This window comes from Pelodiscus sinensis, chromosome 16, assembly GCF_049634645.1.
Source record: "Pelodiscus sinensis isolate JC-2024 chromosome 16, ASM4963464v1, whole genome shotgun sequence".
Lineage (NCBI taxonomy): Eukaryota > Metazoa > Chordata > Testudines > Trionychidae > Pelodiscus > Pelodiscus sinensis.
Window position 1 is genome coordinate 1,257,514 of NC_134726.1, and position 22,943 is coordinate 1,280,456.

The window sequence follows — 22,943 nt, forward strand, 5'->3', positions numbered from 1 at the left end:
CTTAAACCAAAAATTCCATTTTTCCAAATTTCAGTTGTGTTGACATACCCCCAGCCTTGTCTTGAGTACTCCTAAGGGAACTCACACCACTGGTTGAGAAACACTGCTCTCGACTGCACACATCCCCCCACGCTCCCCAGTGCACTTGTTAGCAGGCTGGCCAGCGGCCTGGCTCAGTTCTGGCTTGCGACGGGCCCTGGGCCCTACCCCTGCGGCGGCTCTGCATTTCGAGTGCATTGGAAGCCGGGCGGGTGGGCGGGCGGCCTGGCTTGCGACGGGCCCTGGGCCCTACCCCTGCGGCGGCTCTGCATTTCGAGTGCATTGGAGGGCGGGTGGGCGGGCGGCCTGGCTTGCGACGGGCCCTGGGCCCTACCCCTGCGGCGGCTCTGCATTTCGAGTGCATTGGAAGCCGGGTGGGCGGGTGGGCGGGCGGCCTGGCTTGCGACGGGCCCTGGGCCCTACCCCTGCGGCGGCTCTGCACTTCGAGTGCATTGGAAGCCGGGCGGGTGGGCGGGCGGCCTGGCTCAGTTCTGGCTTGCGATGGGCCCTGGGCCCTACCCCTGCGGCGGCTCTGCATTTCGAGTGCATTGGAAGCCGGGTGGGCGGGTGGGCGGGCGGCCTGGCTTGCGATGGGCCCTGGGCCCTACCCCTGCGGCGGCTCTGCATTTCGAGTGCATTGGAAGCCGGGTGGGCGGGTGGGCGGGCGGCCTGGCTCAGTTCTGGCTCACACCAGGTCTGGGAGCTCAGACCCGCCCTGGACAGGGGCTGCCACCCCGCGCGGTTGCCTTTTTCTCAGAGGCAGCAGCGCAGGACAACAGGCAGCCGGTCCATAAGGGGAGCTGGTTTTTAAACTGGCTCCCCTCGTGGACCAGCTCCCGCCTGGCTCCTCGCGCTGCTGCCTCGGATACAGCAGCCGCCAGCCCTGTAGGTTCAGAATAGGATTGAGAAAAGGAGTCTGCTTCCAGGTAACCAACTCGGGGCCAAAGCCCCAGGCGGCGTGCATGGGCACTGTCCCTGGCGCGACGCTGATTCCCCCCGGGGAGATGACCCAGGGAGAGCGTGACTGGCGCAGAACCGAAGAAATGCACCATGTTGGCAAGGACTAATGCGAAGCAGCCCCCTCTGCTACTGCCCGCTCTCCTCAGAGCTGTCCCCATCACAGCCAGTGCTGCCAGCGCACGCTCAGCTCCACGCTGCCCAGGTGGACTGGAAGCCTGGGCCTGGGCCTGGGCCACGCGCTTTCCTCCTCAGGCCCCGAGAACATGGCAACATGAAAAAGCCATTTTGCAAAATATTGGGAGATTAAACTGCAAGTGGCAGCTAGTGGGCCCTGCTCTCCGACCAGCCACCCCGAAACGGGAGCAACGCGCGACTGGCAGTGCAAAGGGCTTTTTGTGCAAAACTCTGTAGTGTAGACCTAGCCTGAGAACGCTTGTCCAGCCATTATGCACTCACCTGGGTAGCCCCATCTAGGTTGTATTTGCCTAGTTTATTGATAAGAAGATCATGCGAGAGTGTATCAAACGCCTTACTGGAGTGTAGGTGTCCCACATCCACCGCTTCTCCCTTAGCCACACGACTCGTTAGCCTATCACAGGAAGCTATCGGATTGGTCTGACATGATTCGGTCTTTACAAATCCATGCTGGCTGTTCCCGATCACCTTATTATCTTCCAGCTGTTTGCAGATGGATTCCTTAATTACCTGCTCCATTATCTTCCCTGGCACAGAAATTAAACTGACTGGTCTGTAGTTTCCTGGGTTGTTCTTTTTTCACTAGATTTGCCCTTTTCCAGTCTTCTGGAATCTCTCCCCACTTCCATGATTTTTCAAAGACGATCGCTAGAGGCTCAGATACCTCTCTATCAGCTCCTTGCGTACTGTACGGTGCATTTCATCAGGCCCTGGGGACTTGCAGGCAGCTAACTTTTCTAAGTCATTTTTCACTTGTTCTTTTTTATTTTCTCTTCTAACCCTACCCCCTTCCCACTAGCATTCACTGGGAGGCATTCCTTCGTCAGACTGCTCGGGGAAGACTGAAACCAAGGAGTCGTTAAGCACCTCTGCCATTTCCACCTTTCCTGCTACTGTTTCTCCCTCCTCACTGAGCTCCCTAGCACACCCACCCACCGGCATGCCCTAGATACTTCTGTGAGTGCTCTAGGCCCTGCCCACACGTGTTCACCCTAAACACGCCTCCCCCACCCAATGCAGATGCTGTGAATGTGCACCCACCCTGCACATGCCTGCTCAGTGCACGTACCCAGACACGCAGCCAAGTCCGCATCCTGCATTGGGCGGCTCCAGTCAGTATGAAGGTTTCTCTCCCCCAGCCCCGTGGCTGTTGCTCACACCCCTGACACCAGCCCTCCCTGTGTGTGTGGCCTTCGCAGCTGGCTATCAAACCTCGCTGGACGAGAGCTGGGCAGCTTGCGCCTGGGGCTGAGCGTGCAACGGACGGTGCTGCCCCGGCCTGGCTGTTGCCTGCTCTGTGCCCTTGGCTGGAGCAGCGACGGGGTGCTGTGCAGCCGGGCAGAGAGGAGATTCCAGGCATGTTGTCGGAGTGAGCATGCTGGCTGGGCAGGGGCAGGGAGCTCCCGTATGGTGTCACGTTACCTGCCAGGAACTCTCGTGAGTCCTAGTTATTTACTTGATCCCATAATATAAGGGTTTAAGAGAACTAGATACATTCATGGAGGTTAAGTCCATTGATGGCTATTAGCCAGGATGGGTAAGGAACGGTGTCCCCAGCCTCTGTGTGTCAGAGGGTGGAGATGGATGGCAGGAGGGAGATCGCTTGATCATTCCCTGTTCGGTTCCCTCCCTCTGGGGCACCTGGCATTGGCCACTGTGGGCAGACAGGACACTGGGCTGGATGGGCCTTTGGTCGGACCCAGCCTGGCCGTTCCTACGCTCTTATGTAGGAGGCCTGGGGGCTGGCAGAACACTGCAGGTGTCCCTGCGGGTGGCCGGGCCCTCGCAGCCTCAGCATGGGCCTTGGGTCCCGGGGCCAGTCCCTGGGGCAGGTCCGCTAGATCCAGACACCCCCCAGGTCTGCGGGGCCGTGCACGGGACAGGCTGAGCGGGGCTGCTGCAACATGCTAGTGCCAGGGCGGGCACGAGGCCGGCTGGTTCACGCAGCGCCCCCTTTGCCCTTCGGCCGGCCCTTACGAGGTGTTCACGAGTCCGGGGGAGAGTGTGGCGTGGCAGAGTGTTGCTAGGCAACAAGCCACGCCTGGTTCCCAGGCCCTGGGGCTGGGCGCGAGGCCCACCGGGGAGTGCGGATGGCGCAGAGGCCGGGCCTGGCGTGGGGCACTGCCCCGTCTCTTGCACCCTGGCGGGGGCACATCGCAGGACCAGGCCAGGCATGCTGGGGAGTTACCCTGCCTCAGACCGGGAGCACTGGGAGCTGACGGTCGCACCAGGGCGCCGGACGGTGCAGCCGGGGCCCAGCTCCCACGGGAAGACCAGACCGGGGTCAATCGTTTTCGGGGCCAGTCTGTGTGTGTCACTAGCCTGGAGGAGATGAGCCCATCAGCCTGCAATCAGCAGGGGCGTGAGGGAGGGATGCGGACAGGCGACGGGGACGAGAAGGGCAAGGGAGGGGGAATAAACCCTGCTCCTTCAGGGCGCAGCCTCCGCTTACCTGGGCAGGAGGGAACTTCACAGGGCTCCTTGCACCCGCATTGCAGCAGCTTTTGCCCACGGTCCGAGACCACCGCAGGACGCAACCTGATGGCCAGCAACGCGGGCGGAGGTCAGGGCATGCTTGGCTCGTGCAGCCTTATTCCCAGCCTGCTGCCTGCCAGGAGCACTGGGCAGGAGGAGCGGGGAGGCGGTGCCCATGTTTCCAGAGCCTCCGAGCCCGGAGAGCCAGGCAGGGCTGCACTCGCCAGCTGCCGAGGAGAGCGAGCGCTATGGGAGCTGGAGCCCAGGGCTCAGCAGCATGACTGGCCTCTGGCGATGGACTGGACGCCAGCAGCAGCCTGGGAGAAGCTGCCTGCGAGGAGCCTCCCAGCACTACGTGCTAACTCCTGCCTTTCTGCCCCAGCTGCCGTGTGGGCCTGGGCACGCCCCGGACGGGGGCCTCTGCAGCTGAGGCCAGGGCTACACACAGAGAAGATCAGGCACTGCCTAGCTGCAGTCGACGCACCGTACCTCGATTCCTGGGGGCAGCCTCGCTGCGGGAGCCAATGGGAGAAACTCTCCTGTCCACTCCCTTCCTCAGGGTTCAGTTCGGCAGGGCTAACGCAGACCCTGGAAGATGGATGCTGGAGCACTGCCCCTCCGGTGAGTGCAGACATGAGCGCTGGACAGGTGCAGTGTTGGTCTGCCCAGGGCTCCCCGCAATGGGACACAGGGGGCCTGGGCACTGGGGGGAGTCCAGCAAGCACCAGACATGCAGGTAGGCAGGGTCCGAATGAGCTCGCCCCAGAGCTGGCTGTGCTGGGCGAGAATTCAGGAGCAAACAGCCCTGCCAGGCCCACGCCCGCAGACGGGGCGCTGCTCAGAGTGGTCTCTTGGCATCGGGTCCGAATCCCTTTAGGCCACAGGCAGGGCCAGTGAAATGCGGCGTGGACACTGTGTGAGAGCACACGGGAGCAGAACTGCACCTGCCTGTGGAACAGGGTCGCCCGCAGCCCACGTGGCCCCATTGAGCCAGGGCTTGCAGGGGTCCCAGCCAGGACTTCCCCTAAGGGCCCCGTCCCTGCTAGACAGGCGTCACTGGAGCCTCGCGTTCGCCCCCTCGCTCCTAGAGTTACTGGCCCGGCCCCTTCCCTAGGACGAGCCGTAGGAGGCGCAGCGCTGTGAGCGCTGGTCTGGCCGTACTGGCAGCCGTCGCTCAGGCGCCCTGCCCTGCTGAAGGACGTCCCCAGCAGCCCGGCATCCCGGGGTGCGGAGCAAGCGGCTGGGCGTTCTTCGGCTTCTCTGCCCAGCCCAGCCAGGCGCTTCGGGGGGCGGTCAGGAGAGGGCGCTGTTCCTCTTCCAGGGAAGGGCCCGGCGCCCGGCTCGGCCTGGCCGGTGTCTCCTCCGGGCAGCTCCCGGGGGGCCTCGCACTCGCCAGACGGGCCTGTTTCCACGAGACCCTGCGCGTCTCCAGCGGCCCTCGCTGCCCTCCGCCCTCCGGGCGATCGGCACGGGGCCAAGGGAGCAGCCAGCTGCTTGCAGGGCCCCGGCCCCATTGAGCAGCCAGACCAAGACCCAGCAATTTCATCAGGCCAGGCTCAGTCCCGGGGGGGCTTAGCCCTCCAGCGGGTCCCTGCTCAGGCTCGGGGGGGGGGCTTAGCCCTCCAGCGGGTCCCTGCTCAGTCCCGGGGGGGGGGGGGGCTTAGCCCTCCAGCGGGTCCCTGCTCAGGCTCGGGGGGGGGGGGCTTAGCCCTCCAGCGGGTCCCTGCTCAGTCTCGGGGGGGGGGGGGGCTTAGCCCTCCAGCGGGTCCCTGCTCAGTCCCGGGGGGGGGGGCTTAGCCCTCCAGCGGGTCCCTGCTCAGTCCCGGGGGGGGGGGGGGCTTAGCCCTCCAGCGGGTCCCTGCTCAGTCCCGGGGGGGGGGCTTAGCCCTCCAGCGGGTCCCTGCTCAGTCTCGGGGGGGGGGGGCTTAGCCCTCCAGCGGGTCCCTGCTCAGTCTCGGGGGGGGGGGGGGGCTTAGCCCTCCAGCGGGTCCCTGCTCAGTCTCGGGGGGGGGGGGCTTAGCCCTCCAGCGGGTCCCTGCTCAGTCTCGGGGGGGGGGGGGGGCTTAGCCCTCCAGCGGGTCCCTGCTCAGTCTCGGGGGGGGGGGGCTTAGCCCTCCAGCGGGTCCCTGCTCAGTCTCGGGGGGGGGGGGCTTAGCCCTCCAGCGGGTCCCTGCTCAGTCTCGGGGGGGGGGGGGGCTTAGCCCTCCAGCGGGTCCCTGCTCAGTCTCGGGGGGGGGGGGGGGGCTTAGCCCTCCAGCGGGTCCCTGCTCAGTCTCGGGGGGGGGGGCTTAGCCCTCCAGCGGGTCCCTGCTCAGTCCCGGGGGGGGGGGGGCTTAGCCCTCCAGCGGGTCCCTGCTCAGTCCCGGGGGGGGTCCCTAGCCCTCCAGCGGGTCGCTGCTCAGGCTCGGGGGGGGGGGGCGGGGGGGTCCCTAGCCCTCCAGCGGGTCCCTGCTCAGTCCCGGGGGGGGGGGGCGGGGGGGTCCCTAGCCCTCCAGCGGGTCCCTGCTCAGTCCCGGGGGGGGGGGCGGGGGGGGTCCCTAGCCCTCCAGCGGGTCCCTGCTCAGTCTCGGGGGGGGGGGGGCTTAGCCCTCCAGCGGGTCCCTGCTCAGGCTCGGGGGGGGGGCTTAGCCCTCCAGCGGGTCCCTGCTCAGTCCCGGGGGGGGTCCCTAGCCCTCCAGCGGGTCCCTGCTCAGTCCAGGGGGGGGGCGGGGGGGGTCCCTAGCCCTCCAGCGGGTCCCTGCTCAGTCCCGGGGGGGGTCCCTAGCCCTCCAGCGGGTCCCTGCTCAGTCCCGGGGGGGGTCCCTAGCCCTCCAGCGGGTCCCTGCTCAGTCCAGGGGGGGGGGCGGGGGGGGTCCCTAGCCCTCCAGCGGGTCCCTGCTCAGGCTCGGGGGGGGGGGGGCGGGGCGGGGGGGTCCCTAGCCCTCCAGCGGGTCCCCGCTCAGGCTCGGGGGGGGCGGGGCGGGGGGGTCCCTAGCCCTCCAGCGGGTCCCCGCTCAGGCTCGGGGGGGCGGGGGGTCCCTAGCCCTCCAGCGGGTCCCTGCTCAGGCTCGGGGGGGCGGGGGGGGTCCCTAGCCCTCCAGCGGGTCCCCGCTCAGGCTCGGGGGGGGCGGGGGGGTCCCTAGCCCTCCAGCGGGTCCCCGCTCAGTCTCGGGGGGGCGGGGGGGTCCCTAGCCCTCCAGCGGGTCCCCGCTCAGGCTCGGGGGGGCGGGGGGTCCCTAGCCCTCCAGCGGGTCCCTGCTCAGTCCCGGGGGGGGGGGGCGGGGGGGTCCCTAGCCCTCCAGCGGGTCCCCGCTCAGGCTCGGGGGGGCGGGGGGGGTCCCTAGCCCTCCAGCGGGTCCCCGCTCAGGCGCACTCCAAAGGGGAACGGGCAGGTCCCCCCGTCAGCCGGGGAAGGACTCGCAGGGCTGGGCCCGGCCTGCAGCGCCCTGGGTGGCTTCGCACTTCCCGGGCGGGCGCAGGTGCCGGAGGGGGCGGCTGCTGCAAAGCGGCGTTTGCAGGGGGTCGGGGGGCGCTGCTGGGCGGGGCCAAGCAAAGGTCCGTCCCCCCCCCCCCCGGCTGGGCAGGGCGGGGCCCGGCGGCTCGCAGCGCCCGCCCCTTCCCATCGCCCCTCCCGGGCCGAGCCGCGGGGCTAAAGGCAGCCCTGCGGGGCGGGACCTGGCCCGGCCCCCCGCCCCGCGCCTCCCTCTGCACCCCGACCGGGTCCGTCTACACCCGCCCGAGCCAGCGGGACTCGGGGGCTCCCGGCTGGGCTGGCAGCCCCAGGGCTGGACCACGAGGTTGGGCTGCCGGAAGGGTCCCGGCTGGGGAGCAGGCTCGGGGAGGGAGTTTGGGCGCGGGAGGGGGCGGGGGGTTGGGGAGGGAGTTTGGGCGCGGGAGGGGGCGGGGGGTTGGGGAGGGAGTTTGGGCGCGGGAGGGGGGCGGGGGGTTGGGGAGGGAGTTTGGGCGCGGGAGGGGGCGGGGGGTTGGGGAGCAGGCTCGGGGAGGGAGTTTGGGCGCGGGAGGGGGCGGGGGGTTGGGGAGCAGGCTCGGGGAGGGAGTTTGGGCGTGGGAGGGGGCGGGGGGTTGGGGAGCAGGCTCGGGGAGGGAGTTTGGCTGTGGGAGGGGGCGGGGGGTTGGGGAGCAGGCTCGGGGAGGGAGTTTGGCTGTGGGAGGGGGCAGGGGGTTGGGGAGCAGGCTCCGGGAGGGAGTTTGGGTGTGGGAGGAGGCTCCGGGCTGGGGCAGGGGGTTGATGGAGGGAGGGTTTCCAGCCCTGGGAGCACCCCAGATGGCTCCCAGAAGCAGCAATGTCCCTTGATTCCTAGGTGCAGGGGTGTGCGGGCAGCTGTGCAGCCTGCCCGCCGCCCTGCCCGCAGGCATCTCCCCGGCTTCCATTGGCCACAGTTAAGAACATGAGAGCGGCCAGGCTGGGTCCGACCAAGGCCCATCCAGCCCAGGGTCCTGTCGCCCACAGCGGCCAGTGCCCCAGAAGGAGGGAACAGGACAGGGAATCCTCACGTGATCCCTCCCCTGTCGCCCATTGCCAGACAAACAGAGGCCAGGGACGCCAGCCCCGCCCCACCTGGCTCACACCACTGATGGACCTGCCCTCCAGGAATCTAGCTAGCTCTTTTCTGAGCCCTGCTACAGTCCTGGCCTTCACAACACCCTCTGGCGAGGAGTTCCACTGAGCATCGTGTGAAACAATATTTCCTTTTATTTGTTTTAATGGCTGCTGCCTATTGCTTTCCTTGGGTGCTCCCAGCTCTTGTTGCAGGAGGGAGTAAATAGTCCTTGTTAATGCCTTTCCCCTCCCCAGAGAGGATTTTACGGGCCCCTCTCTTGTCCCTCGGAGCACTAATCTCGTCTCCCCTCTGTTCCTGACCAGTGGGGGCAGTGCCTGTACGCAGGAGCCAAGGGTCGTGTTGCCACTTCCAGGAGCTGTGTGGTCGCAGGTGGGGAGCCCGCCAGCCCTGCCCCCACCACACTTTGAAGGGCTCTGTCGGTGCTGAGCGGAGCTGCCAGAACCCTTTGGAGGGGCGTTCCAGGCAAAAAGCGGACACCTCGCGTCACAGCCTTGGCCCCAACTTCACACTTCCTCCCTACCCCCCTGCTGGCCCTAGAGGTGGGGGAGCAGCGAGGGTCTAGCAGAACTCGGGCTCACAGGGTTCCTTTTCTTGATATGCCCATAAGCATGGACTGAAGCACAATTAGCCTCGTTAGCACGGGTCCTGCAATGACAGGTGCTTCTGCGGTTCTAGAGCTCTTGGTTTGTTATCTCCACTCCAGCCTGTCTGAGGGAGCGGGTCTTGCTCAGAAAGCTCATGAGTCGATGCATGTGGGTTAGTCTCGAAGGTGCCACAGAGCTACCTGTTGTTTTTACAGACTAATGGCGACCGCCCTGAGAGAGATGAAGTGACAGTCTCTAGGCCAAACAGCAAGTCAGTAGCAGAGGTGGGATAGTGCTCGGGCCCCTGATTCTGAGCGCAGAGCCCATCCCCAGGTCATCCTGTTGGCCCCCTGCATTCATCACCATTTAATGCTGTAAAGAGCCTGAAATAGTCAGTCTACAAATGTGCATGGTGGAGTCTCTTCTGTCTCTGTTTGATCCCTGCCTCTTGATCCTTTAACCACTAAGGAGGAAAACATCCTCCATGAAATTAAGCAGTTGGTCAAAGACTGAACAATGTCTGGCAAATGTAGAATCCAGTCAAAAATATTTATGGAACATGGAAAAAACATTAGGGAGTTTCTGAAAGAAAGAAGACAGCAACCCCGACAGACAGACAGTGACAGCAACCCAGACAGACAGTATCCCTGACAAGGCAGACAGACAGCAATCCCGACAAAAAGACAGACAGTGACAGCAACCCCGACAGACAGACGAACAGCATCCCCAATAGACAGCAACCCGAACAGACAGACAACATCCCTGAGAGACAGACAGTAACTCTGAGACACAACATCCAGACAGACAGACAGAAAGCATCCCCGAGAGACAGACAGGAACCCCGACAGACAGACAGACAACATCCCTGAGAGACAGACAGTAACTCTGAGAGACAACATCACAGACAGACAGACAGACAGACAGACAGCATCCCCGAGAGACAGACAGGAACCCCGACAGACAAACAGCATCCCCAGCAGACAGACAGACAGACAGCATCCCTGACGGTCACTCCCTCAGGAACAGGAAGAGGGAAACATAAGGAGCCATTTATGTGAAATAAAACTATAAATATCAGAGTACAGCAAACGCATGTAAGAAATGAAAAGTTGGACAGAATCCAAAAATTTCCAAAAGGTCTTGAACAAACATGCCTGATTGAATCTGGCAATTTTATTTTTTGGTGCCTGCATGTGTGTGTTAAGGTCAATCAGGGAAGCTCAGAGTAAGATGCAGGGTAATCCTGGAAAATGAAAACCAGATCAAATTAAAACCCAAGACACGGATCTGGACGAGCCCCAAGAATTGCGATAAGATCAATCAACACGTGAGACTGAAAGCAAAGAACTTTCTGTCCCGCTTGTGGCAAGAGGGCCAAAGGACTGATTGCTGCTGGGGGAGGATTCTTCGCTCTTAGAGATGGGGAGCCCCGTTCTTCATGGACCGTTTTTACGTTGTGGCCACAACTGCTGGAGGAATGGCTAACTAGTGACGGAGAAGTCCACTTCCAGTTCATCAGCTCTGAGCCGGTCCAGGCTGGAAACAGCCCAGTTGTGTTAAACAGGAAAAGAGAGACATCGCCCGACTGGGACAGGCCTGTTACCTGGGGGCTGACAGTCTCTACCGCCCCTGGGCAAGGTGGGAGCTGCTGGCTCCATGCTCCTGGAAGTGGCGGAGCAGCGGGTGGAGGGGCAGGGATGGGGACAGATGGCACTCCATGCTGCCTGGACCATGGCACGGTGTACCCCTCCAGCCCTCCGCGCTGACCGGAGCACGGTGTACCCCCCCCACAGCCCTCCGCGCTGACCGGAGCACTGTGTAGCCCCCCCACAGCCCTCCGCGCTGACTGGAGCACGGTGTACCCCCCCACAGCCCTCCACGCTGACCGGAGCACGGTGTACCCCCCCACAGCCCTCCATGCTGACCGGAGCACGGTGTACCCCCCCACAGCCCTCCGCGCTGATCGGAGCACGGTGTACCCCCCCACAGCCCTCCACGCTGACCGGAGCACGGTGTACCCCCCCCACAGCCCTCCACGCTGACCGGAGCACGGTGTACCCCCCCACAGCCCTCCGCGCTCACTGGAGCACGGTGTACCCCCCCACAGCCCTCCACGCTGACCGGAGCACGGTGTACCCCCCCACAGCCCTCCGCGCTGACTGGAGCACGGTGTACCCCCCCACAGCCCTCCACGCTGACTGGAGCACGGTGTACCCCCCCATGCTCTGCACTGACCGGAGCATGGTGTACCCCCCCACAGCCCTCCACGCTGACCGGAGCACGGTGTACCCCCCCCCAGCCCTCCATGCTGACTGGAGCACGGTGTACCCCCCCACAGCCCTCCACGCTGACCGGAGCACAGTGTACCCCCCCACAGCCCTCCACGCTGACTGGAGCACGGTGTACCCCCCCACAGCCCTCCACGCTGACCGGAGCACGGTGTACCCCCCCACAGCCCTCCATGCTGACCGGAGCCCGGTGTACCCCCCCACAGCCCTCCACGCTGACCGGAGCACGGTGTACCCCCCCACAGCCCTCCATGCTGACCGGAGCCCGGTGTACCCCCCCACAGCCCTCCACGCTGACCGGAGCACGGTGTACCCCCCCACAGCCCTCCACGCTGACCGGAGCACGGTGTACCCCCCCCAGCCCTCCACGCTGACCGGAGCACGGTGTACCCCCCCACAGCCCTCCACGCTGACCGGAGCACGGTGTACCCCCCCAGCCCTCCACGCTGACCGGAGCACGGTGTACCCCCCCACAGCCCTCCGCGCTGACCGGAGCACGGTGTACCCCCCCACAGCCCTCCGCGCTGACCGGAGCACGGTGTACTCCCCCCCAGCCCTCCGCGCTGACCGGAGCACGGTGTACCCCCCCACAGCCCTCCGCGCTGACCGGAGCACGGTGTACCCCCCCACAGCCCTCCATGCTGACCGGAGCCCGGTGTACCCCCCCACAGCCCTCCACGCTGACCGGAGCACGGTGTACCCCCCCCCCAGCCCTCCACACTGACCGGAGCATGGTGTACCCCCCCACAGCCCTCCACGCTGACCGGAGCACAGTGTACCCCCCCAGCCCTCCACGCTGACCGGAGCACGGTGTACCCCCCCACAGCCCTCCATGCTGACCGGAGCACGGTGTACCCCCCCACAGCCCTCCATGCTGACCGGAGCACGGTGTACCCCCCCACAGCCCTCCACGCTGACCGGAGCACAGTGTACCCCCCCCAGCCCTCCACGCTGACCGGAGCACGGTGTACCCCCCCATGCTCTGCACTGACCGGAGCACAGTGTACCCCCCCAGCCCTCCACGCTGACCGGAGCACGGTGTACCCCCCCACAGCCCTCCATGCTGACCGGAGCACGGTGTACCCCCCCAGCCCTCCGCGCTGACCGGAGCACGGTGTACCCCCCCACAGCCCTCCGCGCTGACTGGAGCACGGTGTACCCCCCCAGCCCTCCACGCTGACCGGAGCACTGTGTACCCCCCCAGCCCTCCACGCTGACCGGAGCACGGTGTACCCCCCCACAGCCCTCCACGCTGACCGGAGCACGGTGTACCCCCCCACAGCCCTCCATGCTGACCGGAGCACAGTGTACCCCCCCACAGCCCTCCACACTGACCGGAGCACGGTGTACCCCCCCACAGCCCTCCACGCTGACCGGAGCACGGTGTACCCCCCCCCAGCCCTCCACACTGACCGGAGCACTGTGTACCCCCCCAGCCCTCCGCGCTGACCGGAGCACGGTGTACCCCCCCCAACCCTCCACGCTGACCAGAGCACGGTGTACCCCCCCAGCCCTCCGCGCTGACCGGAGCACGGTGTACCCCCCCAGCCCTCCGCGCTGACCAGAGCACGGTGTACTCCCCCCCAGCCCTCCGCGCTGACCGGAGCACGGTGTACCCCCCCAGCTCTCCGCGCTGACTGGAGCACGGTGTACTCTCCAGCCCTCCACACTGACCGGAACATGGTGTACTCCCCCCCCATGCTCTCTGCACTGACCGGAACACGGTGTTCCACCCCCAGCCCTCCACACTGACCGGAACATGGTGTACTCCCCCCCCATGCTCTCTGCACTGACCAGAGCACAGTGTACCCCCCCTTGCGCTACCCGCTCTGTGACTGAGTCTCAACAACAGGCACTGCAGTGATTTAAAAAGTGCTGGCTGCTGGTGTGTCTCCCCCGAGGGAAACTGAGGCAGTGCCTGGGCAGTGCAGACATCTAAGAAATCTGGCCCAAGGAGCATGCGCCTGTGTCAGTGGCTCACAAGCGAGGCCTGTGCAGACAGAAGGCTGCCGAGGTGAAGCCACATTTGTCACCTCCCCTGGCTTTCTGAACATTGGCCTCTGAAGGTGAATAACTCAGAGGTGCTGTGTGTAAAATGCATCATGTGACAGTCACTTAAAGTTCCAGGCTGACTGTGTCTCCTGTCCGTGCGCCTGGAGCATCTGGCATGTCCCTGGGCCAGCTGCCTCCTTTGTCCTTCCCCACTGGCAGCCTGTGGGGGAGGAAAGTGTGACACTGCTCTTTATTCTGAGTGTGTGAACAAGGCCCGTTCGGGATCCCGAGGACTCAACCCAACGATATTTGAATTGTCCTGTAGGGCCTAGAAAGCCCAGGCCGCTGGTGCTGAAACCCAGGCTGGAGCTGGTACCTTCCCCTTGAGGTGAGAAAAGTTTGAAGGGAGCCCAAAGAATTCCTGCCTGGGGCAGAAGGGACGTAAGGGGGGAACCAAACAATCGGGGAGTTGCCAGATGCCAGGAGACACCCCCTCCCTCGGAAACATCCAAGACTGAAAGGGGGAGGGGTCAGGCCGAGCTAGGAGGCTGCCTGGCTTGTGAAAGGGATGCTTCGAACAGCTGGTTAGGGTGAGAATTGGCATGAAACGCATTCCTTGGGGGATCGGGATTAGCTGGTGGGTTTTGTTTGTTTTAATTTAGTCATTTTGATTGGTCTGTTTTGAAACCACTGGACTCCGACTCTTTATACTTCATAAAACACTTGTCTACCGAGCACCGAGTAAATACTTGTTACCTGGGGAGGGGCACCCACTGCGCATCTCTCTCTGCCATTGATCAAGGGGGCGGACCCAATTTGAGGAGTTTTCTCTTTTACACAGACTAAGACAGATGTGTTTGGGGGTTGGTCCCCTTTTGGGGGTTGGTCTCCTGGGTGCTGGGTGCCTCCTGGAGTGGAGCTGTGTCGCTCGGCAGGGGGGCGGTAACCCCAGCTCTGAGCCTGGGCTGGGGGAGGCCAGAGCTTCTGACCCAGCAGCACAGGGTGGTGGGGTGCCCCCGAGGGCAGGAAGGGGGTGTCAGTGGGGGGGGGGACAATGCCAAGGGGATTTCTGATCCAACCCATCAAACAATAAACTTGCTTTGTGACTTTGCCAGCTAGGCCTACAATAGTCCCAGTGTCTTCAAAAGTCCCTTGGCTTGGCAGACCTACTTGGAAGGCTCCTCATTAGCCACACTTCAGCTCCCTTGTCTAGGCCTATCCCGCCTGCCTTCTGTGCTTGTGGACAACAGCTTATGTGCAGGTCGGTGCTGACCCCAATCTGCAGTTTTCCCTCCCCAGCGATGTCGCTAGGGGTACGTCCACATGGCAACACCACTCTGAAATAGCTTAGTCTGCGTCTACACAGGCGGCAGTTATTTCGAAACGGTGTCAAATACGTCAAGCTGGAGGACGTCTCACTCCGACGCCTGTGACCCTCCTTGTGCTCCGCTCCCGGACATCACACTTGAGAGCTGTTTATTCATCAATGTAACCCAACCAAGGGCTCTTCTTCGCCCCGGCCATAATCCCACAGCCGCCAGCCCTTTCGACCCGGCACCTGGCGGGTTACGGCCGGGGGAAGGGAAGGGAGAGGTGAGCGGCGAGGGAGAACAAACGCACACACTCCTGGCCAAGTTCTCGGAGCGGATTTGTAGCGGGGATGGAATAAATCGCTGGTGTGTGAAGTTTCTGGTCGGGTTCAGCCCCCGCCCCCTGAGGAAGTGGCTTTGCCCCCGAGAGCTCCTGATTCTCTCTCTCCATTTGTTAGTCTCTCGGGGCCACAGGGCGACTTGTTCCTACCCATCAGGAACATTTGACCCCTGTGGTGAGGCGACTGGCCCACGCTGGCCGGAAGGGGTTAAGGCAGGCGGGAGCGGGCACAGGGCGCTGGCCAATCAGGGAGAGGCTTTTAAGGAGCCAATCGGGGTGCAGCTTGCTGGGGCAGCCCTGTATATAAACAGCTGCCCAGCAGCTAAGGGCCAGTTTGGCCCTGGCTGGGCACCAGGCCTGGTTCTCAGAGAAGCACTTGGGCTGGGCAGGCGAGGGGGGCTCCGGCCAGGCTGCATGGCCTTGCCTCAAGGGCCAGGCGGGTCAGGGGCAGGACAAGGCTGCTGCCAGAGGGTCCCTGGTCACATGCAGAGTAGTGCTGGCCGGGTCCCCTTCTCCCTTGCACTGCACCGTGCAGAGTGTGCCTGGGGGCGTGCTGGCCGGGTCCCCTTCTCCCTTGCGCTGCACCGTGCAGAGTGCACCTGGGGGCGTGCTGGCCGGGTCCCCTTCTCCCTTGCACTGCACCCTGCAGAGTGTGCCTGGGGGCGTGCTGGCCGGGTCCCCTTCTCCCTTGCACTGCACCGTGCAGAGTGTGCCTGGGGGCGTGCTGGCCGGGTCCCCTTCTCCCTTGCACTGCACCCTGCAGAGTGTGCCTGGGGGCGTGCTGGCCGGGTCCCCTTCTCCCTTGCACTGCACCGTGCAGAGTGCGCCTGGGGGCGTGCTGGCCGGGTCCCCTTCTCCCTTGCACTGCACCGTGCAGAGTGCGCCTGGGGGCGTGCTGGCCGGGTCCCCTTCTCCCTTGCACTGCACCGTGCAGAGTGTGCCTGGGGGCGTGCTGGCCGGGTCCCCTTCTCCCTTGCACTGCACCGTGCAGAGTGTGCCTGGGGGCGTGCTGGCCGGGTCCCCTTCTCCCTTGCACTGCACCCTGCAGAGTGTGCCTGGGGGCGTGCTGGCCGGGTCCCCTTCTCCCTTGCACTGCACCGTGCAGAGTGCGCCTGGGGGCGTGCTGGCCGGGTCCCCTTCTCCCTTGCACTGCACCGTGCAGAGTGCGCCTGGGGGCGTGCTGGCCGGGTCCCCTTCTCCCTTGCACTGCACCGTGCAGAGTGCACCTGGGGGCGTGCTGGCCGGGTCCCCTTCTCCCTTGCACTGCACCGTGCAGAGTGTGCCTGGGGGCGTGCTGGCCGGGTCCCCTTCTCCCTTGCGCTGCACCCTGCAGAGTGTGCCTGGGGGCGTGCTGGCCGGGTCCCCTTCTCCCTTGCACTGCACCCTGCAGCGTGTGCCTGGGGGCGTGCTGGCCGGGTCCCCTTCTCCCTTGCACTGCACCCTGCAGAGTGTGCCTGGGGGCGTGCTGGCCGGGTCCCCTTCTCCCTTGCACTGCACCGTGCAGAGTGTGCCTGGGGGCGTGCTGGCCGGGTCCCCTTCTCCCTTGCACTGCACCGTGCAGAGTGTGCCTGGGGGCGTGCTGGCCGGGTCCCCTTCTCCCTTGCACTGCACCCTGCAGAGTGTGCCTGGGGGCGTGCTGGCCGGGTCCCCTTCTCCCTTGCACTGCACCCTGCAGAGTGTGCCTGGGGGCGTGCTGGCTGGGTCCCCTTCTCCCTTGCACTGCACCCTGCAGCGTGTGCCTGGGGGCGTGCTGGCCAGGTCCCCTTCTCCCTTGCACTGCACCGTGCAGAGTGTGCCTGGGGGCGTGCTGGCCGGGTCCCCTTCTCCCTTGCGCTGCACCCTGCAGAGTGTGCCTGGGGGCGTGCTGGCCGGGTCCCCTTCTCCCTTGCACTGCACCCTGCAGAGTGTGCCTGGGGGCGTGCTGGCCGGGTCCCCTTCTCCCTTGCACTGCACCCTGCAGAGTGTGCCTGGGGGCGTGCTGGCCGGGTCCCCTTCTCCCTTGCGCTGCACCGTGCAGAGTGTGCCTGGGGGCGAGCTGGCCGGGTCCCCTTCTCCCTTGCGCTGCACCGTGCAGAGTGCGCCTGGGGGCGTGCTGGCCGGGTCCCCTTCTCCCTTGTGCTGCACCCTGCAGAGTGTGCCTGGGGGCGTGCTGGCCGGGTCCCCTTCTCCCTTGCACTGCACCGTGCAGAGTGTGCCTGGGGGCGTGCTGGCCGGGTCCCCTTCTCCCTTGCACTGCACTGTGCAGAGTGTGCCTGGGGGCGTGCTGGCCGGGTCCCCTTCTCCCTTGCGCTGCACCGTGCAGAGTGTGCCTGGGGGCGTGCTGGCCGGGTCCCCTTCTCCCTTGCGCTGCACCGTGCAGAGTGTGCCTGGGGGCGTGCTGGCCGGGTCCCCTTCTCCCTTGCGCTGCACCGTGCAGAGTGTGCCTGGGGGCGTGCTGGCCGGGTCCCCTTCTCCCTTGCGCTGCACCCTGCAGAGTGTGCCTGGGGGCGTGCTGGCCGGGTCCCCTTCTCCCTTGCGCTGCACCCTGCAGAGTGTGCCTGGGGGCGTGCTGGCCGGGTCCCCTTCTCCCTTGCACTGCACCGTGCAGAGTGTGCCTGGGGGCGTGCTGGCCGGGTCCCCTTCTCCCTTGCACTGCACCCTGCAGAGTGTGCCTGGGGGCGTGCTGGCCGGGTCCCCTTCTCCCTTGCACTGCACCCTGCAGAGTGTGCCTGGGGGCGTGCTGGCCGGGTCCCCTTCTCCCTTGCACTGCACCCTGCAGAGTGTGCCTGGGGGCGTGCTGGCCGGGTCCCCTTCTCCCTTGCACTGCACCCTGCAGAGTGTGCCTGGGGGCGTGCTGGCCGGGTCCCCTTCTCCCTTGCACTGCACCGTGCAGAGTGTGCCTGGGGGCGTGCTGGCCGGGTCCCCTTCTCCCTTGCACTGCACCGTGCAGAGTGTGCCTGGGGGCGTGCTGGCCGGGTCCCCTTCTCCCTTGCACTGCACCCTGCAGAGTGTGCCTGGGGGCGTGCTGGCCGGGTCCCCTTCTCCCTTGCGCTGCACCCTGCAGAGTGTGCCTGGGGGCGTGCTGGCCGGGTCCCCTTCTCCCTTGCGCTGCACCCTGCAGAGTGTGCCTGGGGGCGTGCTGGCCGGGTCCCCTTCTCCCTTGCGCTGCACCCTGCAGAGTGTGCCTGGGGGCGTGCTGGCCGGGTCCCCTTCTCCCTTGCACTGCACCCTGCAGAGTGTGCCTGGGGGCGTGCTGGCCGGGTCCCCTTCTCCCTTGCACTGCACCCTGCAGAGTGTGCCTGGGGGCGTGCTGGCCGGGTCCCCTTCTCCCTTGCGCTGCACCGTGCAGAGTGTGCCTGGGGGCGTGCTGGCCGGGTCCCCTTCTCCCTTGCGCTGCACCGTGCAGAGTGTGCCTGGGGGCGTGCTGGCCGGGTCCCCTTCTCCCTTGCACTGCACCGTGCAGCGTGTGCCTGGGGGCGTGCTGGCCGGGTCCCCTTCTCCCTTGCACTGCACCCTGCAGAGTGTGCCTGGGGGCGTGCTGGCCGGGTCCCCTTCTCCCTTGCACTGCACCGTGCAGAGTGTGCCTGGGGGCGTGCTGGCCGGGTCCCCTTCTCCCTTGCACTGCACCCTGCAGAGTGTGCCTGGGGGCGTGCTGGCCGGGTCCCCTTCTCCCTTGCACTGCACCGTGCAGAGTGTGCCTGGGGGCGTGCTGGCCGGGTCCCCTTCTCCCTTGCACTGCACCCTGCAGAGTGTGCCTGGGGGCGTGCTGGCCGGGTCCCCTTCTCCCTTGCGCTGCACCCTGCAGAGTGTGCCTGGGGGCGTGCTGGCCGGGTCCCCTTCTCCCTTGCACTGCACCGTGCAGAGTGCGCCTGGGGGCGTGCTGGCCGGGTCCCCTTCTCCCTTGCACTGCACCCTGCAGAGTGTGCCTGGGGGCGTGCTGGCCAGGTTCCCTTCTCCCTTGCGCTGCACCCTGCAGAGTGTGCCTGGGGGCGTGCTGGCCGGGTCCCCTTCTCCCTTGCACTGCACCCTGCAGAGTGTGCCTGGGGGCGTGCTGGCCGGGTCCCCTTCTCCCTTGCACTGCACCGTGCAGAGTGTGCCTGGGGGCGTGCTGGCCGGGTCCCCTTCTCCCTTGCACTGCACCCTGCAGCGTGTGCCTGGAAGCGTGCTGGCCGGGTCCCCTTCTCCCTTGCACTGCACCGTGCAGCGTGTGCCTGGGGGCGTGCTGGCCGGGTCCCCTTCTCCCTTGCACTGCACCGTGCAGAGTGTGCCTGGGGGCGTGCTGGCCGGGTCCCCTTCTCCCTTGCACTGCACCCTGCAGAGTGTGCCTGGGGGCGTGCTGGCCGGGTCCCCTTCTCCCTTGCACTGCACCGTGCAGAGTGTGCCTGGGGGCGTGCTGGCCGGGTCCCCTTCTCCCTTGCGCTGCACCGTGCAGAGTGTGCCTGGGGGCGTGCTGGCCGGGTCCCCTTCTCCCTTGCGCTGCACTGTGCAGCGTGTGCCTGGGGGCGTGCTGGCCGGGTCCCCTTCTCCCTTGCACTGCACCGTGCAGAGTGTGCCTGGGGGCGTGCTGGCCGGGTCCCCTTCTCCCTTGCACTGCACCGTGCAGAGTGTGCCTGGGGGCGTGCTGGCCGGGTCCCCTTCTCCCTTGCGCTGCACCCTGCAGAGTGTGCCTGGGGGCGTGCTGGCCGGGTCCCCTTCTCCCTTGCGCTGCACCGTGCAGAGTGTGCCTGGAAGCGTGCTGGCCGGGTCCCCTTCTCCCTTGCACTGCACCGTGCAGAGTGTGCCTGGGGGCGTGCTGGCCGGGTCCCCTTCTCCCTTGCACTGCACCCTGCAGAGTGTGCCTGGGGGCGTGCTGGCCGGGTCCCCTTCTCCCTTGCGCTGCACCCTGCAGAGTGTGCCTGGGGGCGTGCTGGCCGGGTCCCCTTCTCCCTTGCACTGCACCGTGCAGAGTGTGCCTGGGGGCGTGCTGGCCGGGTCCCCTTCTCCCTTGCACTGCACCCTGCAGAGTGTGCCTGGGGGCGTGCTGGCCGGGTCCCCTTCTCCCTTGCGCTGCACCCTGCAGAGTGTGCCTGGGGGCGTGCTGGCCGGGTCCCCTTCTCCCTTGCACTGCACCCTGCAGCGTGTGCCTGGGGGCGTGCTGGCCGGGTCCCCTTCTCCCTTGCGCTGCACCGTGCAGAGTGTGCCTGGGGGCGTGCTGGCCGGGTCCCCTTCTCCCTTGCGCTGCACCGTGCAGAGTGTGCCTGGGGGCGTGCTGGCCGGGTCCCCTTCTCCCTTGCACTGCACCCTGCAGAGTGTGCCTGGGGGCGTGCTGGCCGGGTCCCCTTCTCCCTTGCACTGCACCCTGCAGAGTGTGCCTGGGGGCGTGCTGGCCGGGTCCCCTTCTCCCTTGCACTGCACCCTGCAGAGTGTGCCTGGGGGCGTGCTGGCCGGGTCCCCTTCTCCCTTGCACTGCACCCTGCAGAGTGTGCCTGGGGGCGTGCTGGCCGGGTCCCCTTCTCCCTTGCGCTGCACCGTGCAGAGTGTGCCTGGGGGCGTGCTGGCCGGGTCCCCTTCTCCCTTGCACTGCACCGTGCAGCGTGTGCCTGGGGGCGTGCTGGCCGGGTCCCCTTCTCCCTTGCACTGCACCGTGCAGAGTGTGCCTGGGGGCATGCTGGCCGGGTCCCCTTCTCCCTTGCGCTGCACCCTGCAGAGTGTGCCTGGGGGCGTGCTGGCCGGGTCCCCTTCTCCCTTGCGCTGCACCCTGCAGAGTGTGCCTGGGGGCGTGCTGGCCGGGTCCCCTTCTCCCTTGCGCTGCACCCTGCAGAGTGTGCCTGGGGGCGTGCTGGCCGGGTCCCCTTCTCCCTTGCACTGCACCCTGCAGAGTGTGCCTGGGGGCGTGCTGGCCGGGTCCCCTTCTCCCTTGCACTGCACCGTGCAGAGTGTGCCTGGGGGCGTGCTGGCCGGGTCCCCTTCTCTCTTGCACTGCACCGTGCAGAGTGTGCCTGGGGGCGTGCTGGCCGGGTCCCCTTCTCCCTTGCACTGCACCCTGCAGAGTGTGCCTGGGGGCGTGCTGGCCGGGTCCCCTTCTCCCTTGCGCTGCACCGTGCAGAGTGTGCCTGGGGGCGTGCTGGCCGGGTCCCCTTCTCCCTTGCACTGCACCCTGCAGAGTGTGCCTGGGGGCGTGCTGGCCGGGTCCCCTTCTCCCTTGCACTGCACCGTGCAGAGTGTGCCTGGGGGCGTGCTGGCCGGGTCCCCTTCTCCCTTGCGCTGCACCCTGCAGAGTGTGCCTGGGGGCGTGCTGGCCGGGTCCCCTTCTCCCTTGCGCTGCACCCTGCAGAGTGTGCCTGGGGGCGTGCTGGCCGGGTCCCCTTCTCCCTTGCGCTGCACCGTGCAGAGTGTGCCTGGGGGCGTGCTGGCCGGGTCCCCTTCTCCCTTGCGCTGCACCGTGCAGAGTGTGCCTGGGGGCGTGCTGGCCGGGTCCCCTTCTCCCTTGCACTGCACCCTGCAGCGTGTGCCTGGAAGCGTGCTGGCCGGGTCCCCTTCTCCCTTGCGCTGCACCGTGCAGAGTGTGCCTGGGGGCGTGCTGGCCGGGTCCCCTTCTCCCTTGCGCTGCACCGTGCAGAGTGTGCCTGGGGGCGTGCTGGCCGGGTCCCCTTCTCCCTTGCACTGCACCCTGCAGAGTGTGCCTGGGGGCGTGCTGGCCGGGTCCCCTTCTCCCTTGCACTGCACCCTGCAGAGTGTGCCTGGGGGCGTGCTGGCCGGGTCCCCTTCTCCCTTGCACTGCACCGTGCAGAGTGTGCCTGGGGGCGTGCTGGCCGGGTCCCCTTCTCCCTTGCACTGCACCCTGCAGAGTGTGCCTGGGGGCGTGCTGGCCGGGTCCCCTTCTCCCTTGCACTGCACCGTGCAGCGTGTGCCTGGGGGCGTGCTGGCCGGGTCCCCTTCTCCCTTGCACTGCACCCTGCAGAGTGTGCCTGGGGGCGTGCTGGCCGGGTCCCCTTCTCCCTTGCGCTGCACCGTGCAGAGTGTGCCTGGGGGCGTGCTGGCCGGGTCCCCTTCTCCCTTGCGCTGCACCCTGCAGAGTGTGCCTGGGGGCGTGCTGGCCGGGTCCCCTTCTCCCTTGCACTGCACTGTGCAGAGTGTGCCTGGGGGCGTGCTGGCCGGGTCCCCTTCTCCCTTGCACTGCACCGTGCAGAGTGTGCCTGGGGGCGTGCTGGCCGGGTCCCCTTCTCCCTTGCGCTGCACCGTGCAGAGTGTGCCTGGGGGCGTGCTGGCCGGGTCCCCTTCTCCCTTGCACTGCACCGTGCAGCGTGTGCCTGGGGGCGTGCTGGCCGGGTCCCCTTCTCCCTTGCGCTGCACCGTGCAGCGTGTGCCTGGGGGCGTGCTGGCCGGGTCCCCTTCTCCCTTGCGCTGCACCCTGCAGAGTGCGCCTGGGGGCGTGCTGGCCGGGTCCCCTTCTCCCTTGCACTGCACCCTGCAGAGTGTGCCTGGGGGCGTGCTGGCCGGGTCCCCTTCTCCCTTGCACTGCACCCTGCAGAGTGTGCCTGGGGGCGTGCTGGCCGGGTCCCCTTCTCCCTTGCGCTGCACCCTGCAGAGTGTGCCTGGGGGCGTGCTGGCCGGGTCCCCTTCTCCCTTGCACTGCACCGTGCAGAGTGTGCCTGGGGGCGTGCTGGCCGGGTCCCCTTCTCCCTTGCACTGCACCCTGCAGAGTGTGCCAGGGGGCGTGCTGGCCGGGTCCCCTTCTCCCTTGCGCTGCACCCTGCAGAGTGTGCCTGGGGGCGTGCTGGCCGGGTCCCCTTCTCCCTTGCACTGCACCCTGCAGAGTGTGCCTGGGGGCGTGCTGGCCGGGTCCCCTTCTCCCTTGCACTGCACCCTGCAGAGTGTGCCTGGGGGCGTGCTGGCCGGGTCCCCTTCTCCCTTGCGCTGCACCCTGCAGAGTGTGCCTGGGGGCGTGCTGGCCGGGTCCCCTTCTCCCTTGCGCTGCACCCTGCAGCGTGTGCCTGGGGGCGTGCTGGCCGGGTCCCCTTCTCCCTTGCACTGCACCCTGCAGAGTGTGCCTGGGGGCGTGCTGGTCGGGTCCCCTTCTCCCTTGCACTGCACCCTGCAGAGTGTGCCTGGGGGCGTGCTGGCCGGGTCCCCTTCTCCCTTGCACTGCACCGTGCAGAGTGTGCCTGGGCGCGTGCTGGCCGGGTCCCCTTCTCCCTTGCACTGCACCCTGCAGAGTGTGCCTGGGGGCGTGCTGGCCG

General features: G+C 66.5%; 1 protein-coding gene and 1 long non-coding RNA gene across 2 annotated transcripts; both read left to right on the plus strand.

The window, feature by feature from the left end:
* The first annotated feature begins 3,651 nt into the window (after positions 1-3,651).
* Positions 3,652-9,223, plus strand: LOC142818558 (uncharacterized). The gene is made up of 2 exons (XR_012896075.1): positions 3,652-4,290; positions 9,031-9,223. It is a non-coding gene; the product is annotated as an uncharacterized LOC142818558 (long non-coding RNA).
* LOC142818544 (uncharacterized) lies at positions 4,350-9,223 on the plus strand. Its single transcript, XM_075898932.1, has 3 exons — positions 4,350-4,405; positions 6,742-7,445; positions 8,534-9,223. Exons 1-3 carry the CDS (start codon positions 4,350-4,352, stop codon positions 8,791-8,793), a joined length of 1,020 nt encoding a protein of 339 aa, XP_075755047.1. The 3' UTR covers positions 8,794-9,223.
* Positions 9,224-22,943: the final 13,720 nt, after the last annotated feature.

Bases quoted from the DNA above. Each gene is read 5' to 3' on its own strand.
- LOC142818544 (XM_075898932.1), top strand. From the start codon at position 4,350: ATGGGACACAGGGGGCCTGGGCACTGGGGGGAGTCCAGCAAGCACCAG. The intron at 4,406-6,741 runs GTAGGCAGGGTC...GGGGGTCCCTAG, and splicing joins AGCAAGCACCAGACATGCAG to CCCTCCAGCGGGTCCCCGCT. The intron at 7,446-8,533 runs GTTGGGCTGCCG...GTTCCTGACCAG, and splicing joins CCCCAGGGCTGGACCACGAG to TGGGGGCAGTGCCTGTACGC.